Consider the following 15,070-nt stretch of genomic DNA (forward strand, 5'->3'; position numbering starts at 1 on the left):
GGAAATAGATGAATTGGATCGAATGTGGTGTATACGAGGGTTGACGTGCTGTCAGTGGATTGAACAGGGCATGTGAAGCTTTTTGGGGTAACCATGGAAAGTAAAAAAAATTTTTATTTTTCACTAAAATTAAAATTACCAAGGGATTATGTGTGGAGGTGGAGGGGAACGAGGGAAGAGGGAGACCAATTGGAGGGGGAAAGAGGGAGTAAAAAAAGATTTTTTTTGTGATCGGGGTTTGAAAAAAGGCATTTTGTACGTGTAGGAAGGGAAAGTGATTGGTTCTCAATGAATTTTAGGTTTGCGCCCGGGGGTTTTGTAAAGGGTCCCAGGGGTTTTTTAAATTTTTTTTATGGATGGGGTTTTTTGGGGAAAGGTTTTTTTAAATTTTTTTTCCAAGAGTTTTTGGAAAGAGGGGAAAGTATGAAGTCTGTTCGGGGATGAGAGAGTTTGGGAAGTGGTCGGGTTGTTGTTCGCTGATGATACAGCGTGGTGGCTGATTCATGTGAGAAATTGAGAAGGTGGGGGACTGGTTTGGTAAAAGGGGTGTGGAAAAAGAAGTTAAGGGGGTAAATGTGAAAAAGGGGGGGGGGAGAAAAGGTTTATTAGGTACATTTGGGGTTGGGGGTCAAGCAATTGGGAGGTGTGTTTGAATTGAAAAAAACCCTGGAGGAAGTGAAGTGTTTTAGAATATCTGGGGGTGGATCTGGCAGCGGATGGAACCTTTGGAAGGGAAGTGGACCCTTAGGGGGGGGAGGGGGGGGAAAATTCGGGGGGGGCCTTGAGAATGTGTGGAAGTCTGGGGAAATTATCTGGGGAAAGCAAAAAAAGTGGGTATTTTTAAAAAGGGGAAAAATTTGGTTTCCCAACAAGGGTTGTATGGTTGCGGGGGGCGTGGGTTATGGTTAGAGTTGTGCGCAGGAGGTGGATGTGCGGGGGAAATGAGATTTTTGAGGACAATGTGTGGTGTGAGGGGGTTTTTTGATCGAGTGAGTAAGGTAAGGGTAAGAGAGATGTGTGGAAATAAAAAAGAGCGTGGTTGAGAGAGCAGAAGAGGGTGTTTTGAAGTGGTTTGGGCACATGGAGAGAATGAGTGAGGAAAGATTGACCAAGAGGATATATGTGTCGGAGGTGGAGGGAACGAGGAGAAGAGGGAGACCAAATTGGAGGTGGAAAGATGGAGTGAAAAAGATTTTGTGTGATCGGGGCCTGAACATGCAGGAGGGTGAAAGGAGGGCAAGGAATAGAGTGAATTGGAGCGATGTGGTATACCGGGGTTGACGTGCTGTCAGTGGATTGAATCAAGTCATGTGAAGCGTCTGGGGTAAACCATGGAAAGCTGTGTAGGTATGTATATTTGCGTGTGTGGACGTATGTATATACATGTGTATGGGGGGGGTTGGGCCATTTCTTTCGTCTGTTTCCTTGCGCTACCTCGCAAACGCGGGAGACAGCGACAAAGTATAATAAAATTAAAAAAAAATAAGTTTGTTGAGTATTCCTGGTAAATTATATGGGAGGGTATTGATTGAGAGGGTGAAGGCATGTACAGAACATCAGATTGGGGAAGAGCAGTGTGGTTTCAGAAGTGGTAGAGGATGTGTGGATCAGGTGCTTGCTTTGAAGAATGTATGTGAGAAATACTTAGAAAAGCAAATGGATTTGTATGTAGCATTTATGGACCTGGAGAAGGCATATGATAGAGTTGATAGAGATGCTCTGTGGAAGGTATTAAGAATATATGGTGTGGGAGGCAAGTTGTTAGAAGCAGTGAAAAGTTTTTATCGAGGATGTAAGGCATGTGTACATGTAGGAAGAGAGGAAAGTGATTGGTTCTCAGTGAATGTAGGTTTGCGGCAGGGGTGTGTGATGTCTCCATGGTTGTTTAATTTGTTTATGGATGGGGTTGTTAGGGAGGTGAATGCAAGAGTTTTGGAAAGAGGGGCAAGTATGAAGTCTGTTGGGGATGAGAGAGCTTGGGAAGTGAGTCAGTTGTTGTTCGCTGATGATACAGCGCTGGTGGCTGATTCACGTGAGAAACTGCAGAAGCTGGTGACTGAGTTTGGTAAAGTGTGTGAAAGAAGAAAGTTAAGAGTAAATGTGAAGAAGAGCAAGGTAATTAGGTACAGTAGGGTTGAGGGTCAAGTCAATTGGGAGGTAAGTTTGAATGGAGAAAAACTGGAGGAAGTAAAGTGTTTTAGATATCTGGGAGTGGATCTGGCAGCGGATGGAACCATGGAAGCGGAAGTGGATCATAGGAAGGGGGAGGGGGCGAAAATTCTGGGAGCCTTGAAGAATGTGTGGAAGTCGAGAACATTATCTCGGAAAGCAAAAATGGGTATGTTTGAAGGAGTAGTGGTTCCAACAATGTTGTATGGTTGTGAGGCGTGGGCTATGGATAGAGTTGTGCGCAGGAGGATGGATGTGCTGGAAATGAGATGTTTGAGGACAATGTGTGGTGTGAGGTGGTTTGATCGAGTAAGTAACGTAAGGGTAAGAGAGATGTGTGAAAATAAAAAGAGCGTGGTTGAGAGAGCAGAAGAGGGTGTTTTGAAATGGTTTGGGCACATGGAGAGAATGAGTGAGGAAAGATTGACCAAGAGGATATATGTGTCGGAGGTGGAGGGAACGAGAAGTGGGAGACCAAATTGGAGGTGGAAAGATGGAGTGAAAAAGATTTTGTGTGATCGGGGCCTGAACATGCAGGAGGGTGAAAGGAGGGCAAGGAATAGAGTGAATTGGATCGATGTGGTATACCGGGGTTGACGTGCTGTCAGTGGATTGAATCAGGGCATGTGAAGCTTCTGGGGTAAACCATGGAAAGCTGTGTAGGTATGTATATTTGCATGTGTGGACGTGTATGTATATACATGTGTATGGGGGTGGGTTGGGCCATTTCTTTCGTGTTTCCTTGCGCTACCTCACAAACGCGGGAGACAGCGACTAAGCAAAAAAAAAAAAAAAAAAAAAGAATCATAATTACCTTGCTGACTGCAGCAAATACTCTGGCTGAGCCCATTGTCAGTATGTTAGCCCCTGTATACCTCATCACTTCAGTTTGCTCAGTTGCATGCATGTCTCATACCCTGCAAGTAATACTCATACACCTGTTTTATTTCTTTCACTACCATTTTAACTTAATCCTAATGCTCAGAACCTTCTCTCACATGCCGATCTCCCATCTTCTATATGCCACATACTTATCTTACATGTAAACATTGATTCCAAAAATGCCTTCCATTCCTTGCCCACTCTCCAAGTTTTGTTCACTCCCATCTTCTGCCATTCTTCACTCATTCTCTCCTTGTATCGCATCACACAAGCCACTTGTCCAAGTTCACTGTCACTCACAACCCTCTTTCTAACCATATTACTTCTTCTTTTCCTAAAGTCCTTATTAACTTTCACCCTTGCTGCCACCAAGTAGTGACCAGACATCCCACCAGCTAATCTTTCAGTTCATTGACATCTAATTGTTATTAAGATAATGCTTGGACCCATTTAACAGGATTCCAGTAGCTTTGATTGAGGTTTTCCTCCTCATAGGATCAGAGTGAAGTGGACTCCTTTGGGATTAGAAGGCCTTTGACAAAGCTGTACTCCTTTCTGTACATTAATAGTGATACAGCCTCGCTGAAGGTGAATTTTTGCTTTTGGTGTTGCCTTTTTTAAGGCAGAACCTTCTAAAACCAGATATTTCATAACATTACTCTGTTTGTTTTGTCCACCAAAGTATATTGCCTTCTCTACAGCCTCACTTAATAGATAACTGTATCTCTCTTGTTTCATTGGAGCCAGGTCTCTCTCCTTTGCACTGGTCAGTACCTTTAGCACCAGGATTAACTCCTATGTCCTCAGTTCCCGTCATGAATCCTATTTGTTCCTTGTGCATTTGTTTTGATCTATTTCCAGAGTTCCCAGAAAAGACACTCCTGAAATTTTTCTGTGAACCTTCCCATTATTACATGTGCCATTCCATCTGCTTTCTGTTTCAGTTCCTTGAATTCTGTAATCACAATCTTTGATAATATTCCTTAGTTTCCTAATTTCATTTATGTACTGAAACTTGTCCATTTATGACATTCATGTGAATGTGCTTATTATTTTTTTTACAGGATTGTCGTAGATTTTTAAATGCATTTAATACATCACTGGGTGCAGGTTGCATGGTTCATACCTTCCCATGCTATTCAGCTGCTATTGGTCAGCTCCAGTTGAATAAACCAATGGTAAGGAAAAGTGACAAACTGTATTTCGTAAGTTTTTCTTTTCTTTTACTTAATTGCTGTGTATATGTCTGTATATGTATATGTATGTACATGTTGAAATGTATATATGCATGTGTATACATTTATGTATATACATGTGTGTGGTTGGGTTGAGCCATTCCTTGTCTGTTTCCTTGTGCTACTTCGCTAACACGGGAGACGGCAGTTAAGTATAAGTATTTCATATGTAAATATACTTTTTGAATTAGGGCCCACACCTCACATTGGTACAACACCATTGGTACTGTTATACCCCCAAAGATATTCATCATTCCCCTCACAGACAGTGACATCTCTCTCCACATGCTAATTGATGCACTTAGAACCTCATCCCACTCAATCAGTCTTTGGCTAACCTTAACTTCCATGGTTCCATCTGCTGCCATATCCACTCCCTATTATGTAAAACTCCCCATTTATTCCAGTTTCTCCCCCTATTCACAACCAGGCCTTACAGACCTTTCTGTGGTTTACCCTGAATGCTTCATATGCCCTGTTTTGGTCCATTGACAGTATGTTAACCCCCAGTATACCACATTGTTCCAATTCACTCAATCCCATGCATGCCTTACACCCTCCTGCATGTTCAGGCCGCAAGGCACAAAATCATTTTTACTCCATCCTTCCATCCCCAGTATGGTCTAATTTTCCTTGTTCCCTCCACCTCTGACACATATCATCTTTGTCAACCTTTCCTCACTCATAATGTCCATGTGTCCAAACCATTTCAGCACACCCTCTTCAACTTTCTCAACTATGTATTTTTTATTAACACACCTCTCTTTTACCGTTTCATTACTTACTCGATCAAACCACCTCACACTACATATTGCCCTCAGGCATTTCATTTCCAGTCACCAGCTTCTGCAGTTTCTCACATGAATCAGCCACCAGCGCTGTATCATCAGCGAACAACAACTGACTCACTTCCCAAGCTCTCTCATCCCCAACAGACTTCATACTTGCCCCTCTTTCATATATATATATATATATATATATATATATATATATGACTGAGTTTGGTAAAGTGTGTGAAAGAAGAAAGTTAAGAGCAAATGTGAATAAGAGCAAGGTTATTAGGTACAGTAGGGTTGAGGGTCAAGTCAATTGGGAGGTGAGTTTGAATGGAAAAAAACTGGAGGAAGTGAAGTGTTTTAGATATCTGGGAGTGGATCTGGCAGCGGATGGAACCATGGAAGCGGAGGTGGATCATAGGGTGGGGGAGGGGGCGAAAATTCTGGGAGCCTTGAAGAATGTGTGGAAGTCGAGAACATTATCTCGGAAAGCAAAAATGGGTATGTTTGAAGGAATAGTGGTTCCAGCAATGTTGTATGGTTGCGAGGCGTGGGCTATGGATAGAGTTGTGCGCAGGAGGATGGATGTGCTGGAAATGAGATGTTTGAGGACAATGTGTGGTGTGAGGTGGTTTGATCGAGTAAGTAACGTAAGGGTAAGAGAGATGTGTGGAAATAAAAAGAGCGTGGTTGAGAGAGCAGAAGAGGGTGTTTTGAAATGGTTCGGGCACATGGAGAGAATGAGTGAGGAAAGATTGACCAAGAGAATATATGTGTCGGAGATGGAGGGAACGAGGAGAAGAGGGAGACCAAATTGGAGGTGGAAAGATGGAGTGAAAAAGATTTTGTGTGATCGGGGCCTGAACATGCAGGAGGGTGAAAGGAGGGCAAGGAATAGAGTGAATTGGAGCGATGTGGTATACCGGGGTTGACGTGCTGTCAGTGGATTGAATCAAGGCATGTGAAGCGACTGGGGTAAACCATGGAAAGCTGTGTAGGTATGTATATTTGCGTGTGTGGACATATGTATATACATGTGCATGGGGGTGGGTTGGGCCATTTCTTTCGTCTGTTTCCTTGCGCTACCTCGCAAACGCGGGAGACAGCGACAAAGCAAAAAAAAAACAAAAATATATATATATATATATATATATATATATTATATATATATATATATATATATATATATATATATATATATATATATATATATATATATGTATATGTATGTATATATATTTTTTTTTTTCATACCATTCGCCATTTCCCGCGTTAGCGAGGTAGCGTTAAGAACTGAGGACTGAGCCTTTGAGGGAATATCCTCACTTGGCCCCCTTCTCTGTTCCTTTTTTTTGGAAAATCAAAAACGAGAGGGGAGGATTTCCAGCCACCCGCTCCCTCCCCTTTTAGTCGCCTTCTACGACACGCAGGGAATATGTGGGAAGTATTCTTTCTCCCCTATCCCCAGGGATAATGTATATATATATGTATATATATATATATATATATATATATATATATATATATATATATATATATATATATATATATATATATATTTATGGATCTGGAGAAGGCATATGATAGAGTTGATAGAGATGCTCTGTGGAAGGTATTAAGAATGTATGGTGTGGGAGGTAAGTTGTTAGAAGCAGTGAAAAGTTTTTATTGAGGATGTAAGGCATGTGTACGTGTAGGAAGAGAGGAAAGTGACTGGTTCTCAGTGAATGTAGGTTTGCGGCAGGGGTGTGTGATGTCTCCATGGTTGTTTAATTTGTTTATGGATGGGGTTGTTAGGGAGGTGAATGCAAGAGTTTTGGATAGAGGGGCAAGTATAAAGTCTGTTGGGGATGAGAGAGCTTGGGAAGTGAGTCAGTTGTTGTTCGCTGATGATACAGCGCTGGTGGCTGATTCACGTGAGAAACTGCTGAAGCTGGTGACTGAGTTTGGTAAAGTGTGTGAAAGAAGAAAGTTAAGAGTAAATGTGAAGAAGAGCAAGGTAATTAGGTACAGTAGGGTTGAGGGTCAAGTCAATTGGGAGGTAAGTTTGAATGGAGAAAAACTGGAGGAAGTAAAGTGTTTTAGATATCTGGGAGTGGATCTGGCAGCAGATGGAACCATGGAAGCGGAAGTGGATCATAGGATGGGGGAGGGGGCGAAAATTCTGGGAGCCTTGAAGAATGTGTGGAAGTCGAGAACATTATCTCGGAAAGCAAAAATGGGTATGTTTGAAGGAGTAGTGGTTCCAACAATGTTGTATGGTTGCGAGGCGTGGGCTATGGATAGAGTTTTGCGCAGGAGGATGGATGTGCTGGAAATGAGATGTTTGAGGACAATGTGTGGTGTGAGGTGGTTTGATCGAGTAAGTAACGTAAGGGTAAGAGAGATATGTGGAAATAAAAAGAGCGTGGTTGAGAGAGCAGAAGAGGGTGTTTTGAAATGGTTTGGGCACATGGAGAGAATGAGTGAGGAAAGCTTGACCAAGAGGATATATGTGTCGGAGGTGGAGGGAACGAGGAGAAGAGGGAGACCAAATTGGAGGTGGAAAGATGGAGTGAAAAAGATTTTGTGTGATCGGGGCCTGAACATGCAGGAGGGTGAAAGGAGGGCAAAGAATAGAGTGAATTGGAGCGATGTGGTATACCGGGGTTGACGTGCTGTCAGTGGATTGAATCAAGGCATGTGTATGGGGGTGGGTTTGGCCATTTCTTTCATCTGTTTCCTTGCGCTACCTCGCAAACGTGGGAGACAGCGACAAAGCAAAAAAAAAAAAAAATATATATATATATATATATATATATATATATATATATATATATATATATATATATATATATATGTATGTATAAAGTGTTAATGTTTACAGTGGCTGGGATGGGGCTGTTCTTGTAGCGGTCTGTACCAGCGGTGTCACACTGCTACCCTGGGGACGAGGGATCTCACTGGTGGCAGGAGGTGATGGTGGCGAGACTGTTTTGGTGCTGAATTGCAGATCCTTCGGGGACGAAGGATCTCTGGTGTCAAAAGGTGTTACCCGTGTGTGTGTGTGTGGGTGTATGTATGTAAAGCCACACACTCACACACACACACACACACACACACACACACACACACACTGACGCATATCCGCGCCCGTGAAGTGACTCACGTCCGCAGTGCGTGGCGTCTGACCCCGACACACAAACCTACACACACATCCACCGCTGCTGCTCCTATACATCCGCACACATATCCTATCCTCCTCTACGTTCATATCCGCGTATTTACCCTTCGTTATCCTCAGTTTATACCCTCACAATCATCCCTCCCTTCACCTACCCGCACCATCATACCTTATCATCCTTCTAAACTCTACATTTACGAGCGATAAATACCTCGTCTCTTATCGAGATATCCGCATGGGTATATCTCTTCCTCTGGGTATCCGAAAGGATGCGTCACGAAGCCCAGTTTTAAGATAGCCGAGTATCTTTATCTTATCTTTCTCCATATATCTGCATAAGTAACTCCAGAGATACCTGTATTGTATGCCCTGTCTCATATACACTGATGATCCTGTAAACACTACCATATATAAACTATGGTGTATTAACACACTATGCCCAATATACACATACACACTATAAGGTTTTTATACACACAACTCATACATAAGACTAGGTTATAAACATCGTATTGATGGACATACACTCCCCAAAGCCTGTACACCTGGCTCATATGTGGCCCATATACACAGAACATCCGTGATATACATATTCTGGCAGGCTTGTATCTTCTTCAGGTATATATATCTTCAGGTATATATTGTATATATATATGTATGTATATATTGATATTTATACATATGTAAATGTGCATATATGGACATTTATGTATATATATGTGTATATGAGTGAATGGACCATTCTTTGTCTGTTTCCTGGCGCTACCTTGTTGTCATGGGAAGCAGCGATTGTGTATAATGATAAGAAATTATTTCTTATATTTATTTTTATTTTAGAGTCTGGCTTATACATATGTTTATGTCTGTGTGTGTGTATATATATGTATGTATGCGTTGATATGTATATGTATGTAAATGTGCATATATATGGACGTTTATGTATATTTATGTGTATATGAGTGGATGGACCATTCTTTGTCTGTTTTCTGGCACTACCTTGTTGTCATGGGAAGCAGCAATTGTGTATAATAAGAAATTATTTCTTATATTTATTTTTTTTAGAGTCCGGCTTATACAAAATTTTGGGTTGACTTCAACCTGGGTAGTGAAACCATTCTACTGCTGTGCCAGAAACCAGTAAACCCAGGAGCAGAGTCTACTCAAGATGTAAATATTGTTTTGTCTTTCCATTTATCTAATGAGGTGTATGGTACCTGTATATACTACATAATCTCTAGTTTCTGGTCACAGGTTTTTCTAAATCATGCTGAAATATAACAAAACTAAGTGACTTATCAGTTTATTTATCATAACATGATATTTTTGTGAGTCATACATTGTTCCCTTTGACATATCCAAAGCTTTTGATAGGGTTTGACATGTGGGTCTCGTCTCAAAGCTCCCCTCTTTTAACTTAACTTTCCTAACTTACTTTGCTCTTTCATATCTAGCTTACTCTCTGGCCGATCTGTCTTTGTTGTTGTGGATGGATCAACCCCATCCCTCTTTTTTTGTTTCCATCGGTGGCAGTGTCCCTACACTTTTCCTCTTTTTTTTTCATCGACATCCTTTCTTCTACAAGTAATCATATGCACTCATGCTGATGTCTCAACACTGCATCCGTCCACATCCTTCAATTCTGCTTCTTCATTCACTTGATATGCATCTCAGCTTGACGCAGCCTCCTCAGTAATCTTAGACATTATATCTCAGTGGATAGACAAAATCTAGTTATGTTCAATGCCACCAAAACCCAGTTTCTACTGATCTCTCTGTTGAAAACTCTTGTCTCTCCTTTGACAGTTCTGTAATTCCACTTCTTGACTCAATGAATATACTTGGTATTACTGTAACATCCACACTTTCTTGGAAACCCCACATTATGCTGATAACTAAGTCTACCTTTAAGAAACTGGGTGTCCTGTTTAAATGTCGAAACTTCATTTCTTCTGGGTAGTTGCTCCATTTATACGAAGGATTGATTCATCCTTGTATGGAGTACTGCTCTCTTATATGGGATAGTTCTAAAACGGCATCCTTACTTGAGAGGGTTGGTTTAAAAGCAGTCCAACTTATGAACTGCCCCAGACTAATTTCCAAGCTTAATCATCTTGCTTTACACTGCAATGTTGGTTCACTTTCCCTCTTCTATAGGTATTGCTTTGGTTTTTGCTCCTGAGAGCTGACTGCTTGTTTGCCCCCATTACTAGGTAGACCACATATTACTCAACATGCTGCTGCGTCACATGATTACTGTGTGGCCGTTGGCAATGTAATGGTGGGCCGTTTTGATAACTGTTTCTTTCCCTACACCTTAAAGCTTTGGAACTCTCTACCTTCTCATTCTTATGTCTTGCCAATAACTATGACCTAGCACACAATAAAGATAAATTTTTCAATCCTCCAAATTTTTTAGATACTTTCTCTTGTCTCTTCTTTTTCCCTTTCATAATCCTCTCTCTATTTCAATTAAGGCCTGGTGTTGATGTGGACTTTAGTCCATGACTGGAGCCTTCAACATAAAAAAGAAAAAAAAGATTCACTCATGGAGCCAAGTTATGTTTTCATGTATATGGTAATGATTACTAGTTTGTAAACATTACCAGGCTAAATCACGGTAGATTTTTATTGAAATTGGTGAAGATTTTTACAGTTCTACTTGTCTTTGAATGTTGAACAGATCTTGCATACATATTCTTTTTATTAGAAAAAGAATGTGAAAGAATGAGGCCTTGCTAATGTTGGAAACAGCAATGAGTTTGAAATTATGTATTTTGAAAATTTATCCATATATTCAAAATTCTGCTTTTTCATTTCAGCCACCTTGGGAAAGTTTGGTACTTTATCCTCAAGATGTACAGAAAGTGACTTTAACCCGTACAGTTCAAGTCTACACCCTAGAAATATTCATGGTGAATGTTGAGTCTGTGACAGACATGTTTGCATCACCATTATCACAACAGAGTCGGCTTCTTTTATCTCAGAGATTTTTTATTGAGTTTGCTCCACAAGAGACCTTGGAAAGAGTTTGTGCAGTTATTTATGGTGAAAAATTAAGAGTAAGTTGTTTAGAAGTTATAAGAGTAGGCTATATTGGGAAATTTGGTTAACAGTATGCTAAAGAGCATTGATGAAGATGTGATGAAGTTTTGGAAAAGAGGAAACAATGTAAGTGAGAAGAGAGTGGTGAGAGTAAGTGAGCTTGGAAAGGAGACTAATGTGAAGAAATACCAAGAGAGATTGACTGTAGAATAGCAAAAGATGAGAGTAAATAAAGCAAGGGGAGTGGATAAGGAATGAGAGGTATTTAGGGAAGCAGTGTTGGCATGTGCGAGAGATGCATGTGACATATGAAAGGTGGAAGGTGAGTTGATTAGAAAGGGCAGTGAGTGGTGGGATGAAGTAAAGTTGCTGGTGAAAGATAAAGGAGAGGTGTTCTGGCAGCACTGACAAGGAAGGAGTGCAAATGATTGGGGGATATATAAAAGAAAGTGGCATGAGGTCAAGGGGAAAATGTAGGGGTTGAAAAAGAGAGCAAATGAGAGTTGGGGTGAGCGAGTATCAATAGACTTAAAAGAGAATAAGATGTTTTGGAAAGAGGTAAAGAAATTGCAAAAAACAAGAGAACAAAAAGGAACATTGGTAAAAAGGGAAGTTATATCAGTTAGTGATGAAGTGTGGAGAAGATAGAGTGAATATTTTGAAGGATTGTCAAATGTGATTGATGATAGTATGGCATATGTAGTGTTTGGGTCAGGGTGGTATGCAAAGTGAGAAAGTAATGGAAAATGGCTTGGTGAAGAGAGAAATTCTGGTGAAAGCTTAAGGTAAGCAGAAATGATATGGCCAGGTAACTAGAGTGGATGGTATTACAGTTGAATTTATTAAGAAAGAGGGTGATTATGTTGTTGATTGGTGGTAAAGATTTTCGTTGTATGAATGGATCATGGTGAGGTGCCTCAGGATTGGCAGAAGTCATATATAAAGGCAAGGAGATAAAGTTGGGTTGTTAGGGAGGTGAATGCAAGAGTTTTCGAGAGAGGGGCAAGTATGCGGTCTGTTGTGGATGAGAGGGCTTGGGAAGTGAGTCAGTTGTTGCTTGCTGATGATACAGCGCTGGTGGCTGATTCGGGTGAGAAACTGCAGAAGCTGGTGACTGAGTTTGGTAAAGTGTGTGAAAGAAGAAAGCTGAGAGTAAATGTGAATAAGAGGAAGGTTATTAGGTACAGTAGGGTTAAGGGACAAGTCAACTGGGAGGTAAGATTGAATGGAGAAAAACTGGAGGAAGTGAAGTGTTTTAGATATCTGGGAATGGATTTGGCAGCAGATGGAACCATGCAAGCAGAAGTGAATCATAGGGTGGGGGAGAGGGCGAAAGTTTTGGGAGCGTTGAAAATGTGTGGATGTCAAGAACGTTATCTCGGAAAGCAAAAATGGGTATGTTTGAAGGAATAGTGGTTCCAACAATGTTATATGGTTGCGAGGCATGGACTATTGATAGAGTTGTGTGGAGGAGGGTGGATGTGCTGGAAATGAGATGTTTGAGGACAATATGTTGTGTGAGGTGGTTTGATTCAGTAAGTAATGAAAGGGTAAGAGAGATGTGTGGTAATAAAAAGAGTGTGGTTGAGAGAGCAGAAGAGGGTGTTTTGAAATGGTTTGGTCACATGGAGAGAATGAGTGAGGAAAGATTGACAAAGAGGATATATGTGTCAGAGGTGGAGGGAACGAGAAGTAGGAGACCAAATTGGAGGTGGAAAGATGGAGTGAAAAAGATTTTGAGTGATCGGGGCCTGAACATGCAGGAGGGTGAAAGGTATGCAAGGAATAGAGTGAATTGGATTGATGTGGTATACCGGGGTCGACGTGCTGTCAATGGATTGAACCAGGGCATGTGAAGTGTCTTGGGTAAAGCATGGAAAGTTGTGTGGGGCCTGGATGTGGAAAGGGGGCTGTGGTTTCAGTGCATTATACATGACAGCTAGAGACTGAGTGTGAAGGAATGTGGCCTTTGTTGTCTTTTCCTAGCACTACCTCGTGCACATGTGAGGGGAGGGGGTTTGTTATTTCATGTGTGGAGGGGTAGCAATGGGAATGAATAAAGGCAGACAGTATAAATTATGTACATGTGTATATATGTATATGTCTGTGTGTATATATATATAAGTATACGTTGAGATATATAGGTATGTATATGTGTGTGTGTGGACGTGTATGTATATACATGCGTATGTGGGTGGGTTGGGCCATTCTTTCATCTGTTCCCTTGCTCTACCTTGCTAACATGGGAGACAGCAACAAAGTAAAATAAATATGATTAATTATATGAAGATAAACGAAGGCATTTGGCATAACTGATGGAGTTGCAAACACTAAGGTGTATATTTCACTCAGGGGCTACAAGTGTTATTAAGCCCAGGAGTTAGATAGTGTAAGAAGAAACTTTTCCAGAAGTTGAACTGCTGGCACAGATTACCTGGTTCCAAAAATTCAAAGCCTAGGACTGGGTGTCTGTCTCACATGTTCCTCTCGGTAAAACTGGAGAAACTTAAATTGGGAGTAACACATTGGTTCTGATGGCAAAGATATCTGCTTGAGTTGCCACTCTCAAGGTGAGAAGCCATTTGAAAACCTTCCTCCCTATTAGTATCTATAGTGATGGTGTTTGATCTCAGTAATGCACCTTTTCAGTCCTAGGATAGTCCTTGAAGATAAAGAGCTTGGAGAAAAGACTTTGACAAGTCAGGAAGAAAATCTTTCCACTATTTGTAAGAGGCAGGTATTTGCAAGAACCTCCTGTGTTAGCAAGGTAGCACCAAGAGCAGATGAAGAAAGGCCTCTTCTGCTCACATCCATTCCCTTGGTGTCATGTGCAATGAAGACAGCTAGCTATTCAGCAGTTATTTCTTCAGTGAAGAAAAGGATAGCATCCATCATATCTTGAGGTCACAAAGGATCTTTTCATAGATTGTGGGGGAAGGGTAGTTTAAGACCCCCCTCCCCCTCCCTCTTTCCTGTTGCCTTTGAGGAAAAAGTGGAAACTCAATACAGCCACTCAGTAGATTTGTGTAGCATTATATTGTTTTCATTTTTGACAAGTTTATTTGATCTGCTCCAAAGAATGTTACGATTTTTTTTTGGAATGATTTTAATGTGTTTTTAGTTATGTATTGATTCTGTTATTTTCAATATCTTAAATATAGTTGTTTTATTATAGTAATGTAAATGATATGCTCATCTAATGTACAGATTGTAATAACCAGCTCTTCATACAAGAGAGTTGATTTCGTTACCACTGGTATTTTCTGGTCTTAACATTGTCCTGATGATTAGTGACTGCAATTCTATTAATTCATTTGTTACTTATTTTTATCATGTCATTAGGTTGTTGTGCTAGAACCAGAGGGTTGGGTTCATACAGCAACAAGAAATGCATCTGTTCATTCAGGGGTAAGTTGAAGTAAACAGTAAGCATGATGTGCAGTCTTACTTATTACTCAGCAAATGTACTGTCATTAAGCCAAGGCAACGCTTCTGTGGAACCTTTTGTATATGATACTTGGCTGGTTTACATTGTATACAGCTTTAGTATACAGCTTTAGATCATACATATACTCAGAAATAGTTTTCAGAATAATATTTTTTTTTTTTCTTTTTCTTTTCTTTCATACTATTCGCCATTTCCCGCGATAGCGAGGTAGCATTAAGAACAGAGGACTGGGCCTTTGAGGGAATATCCTCACCTGGACCTCTTCTCTGTTCCTTCTTTTGGAAAATTAAAAAAAAAAAAAAAAAAACGAGAGGGGAGGATTTCCAGCCCCCGCTCCCTTCCCTTTTAGTCGCCT

At 40.8% G+C, this 15,070-nt stretch overlaps 1 protein-coding gene across 1 annotated transcript in view; it reads left to right on the top strand.

Annotated features, from left to right (window-relative positions):
• The window catches only part of LOC139752268 (uncharacterized), an 86,403-nt gene that overhangs the window by 51,899 nt on the left and 19,434 nt on the right, over nucleotides 1–15,070 (top strand). The window contains exons 6-9 of the mRNA XM_071668300.1: nucleotides 4,116–4,229; nucleotides 9,288–9,392; nucleotides 11,045–11,284; nucleotides 14,610–14,675. Of these exons, the coding sequence (XP_071524401.1) occupies nucleotides 4,116–4,229; nucleotides 9,288–9,392; nucleotides 11,045–11,284; nucleotides 14,610–14,675 (525 nt within the window). The remainder of the gene's footprint in view (nucleotides 1–4,115; nucleotides 4,230–9,287; nucleotides 9,393–11,044; nucleotides 11,285–14,609; nucleotides 14,676–15,070) is intronic.

The sequence above is a fragment of the Panulirus ornatus genome, chromosome 12 (assembly GCF_036320965.1).
Source record: "Panulirus ornatus isolate Po-2019 chromosome 12, ASM3632096v1, whole genome shotgun sequence".
Classification (NCBI taxonomy): domain Eukaryota; kingdom Metazoa; phylum Arthropoda; class Malacostraca; order Decapoda; family Palinuridae; genus Panulirus; species Panulirus ornatus.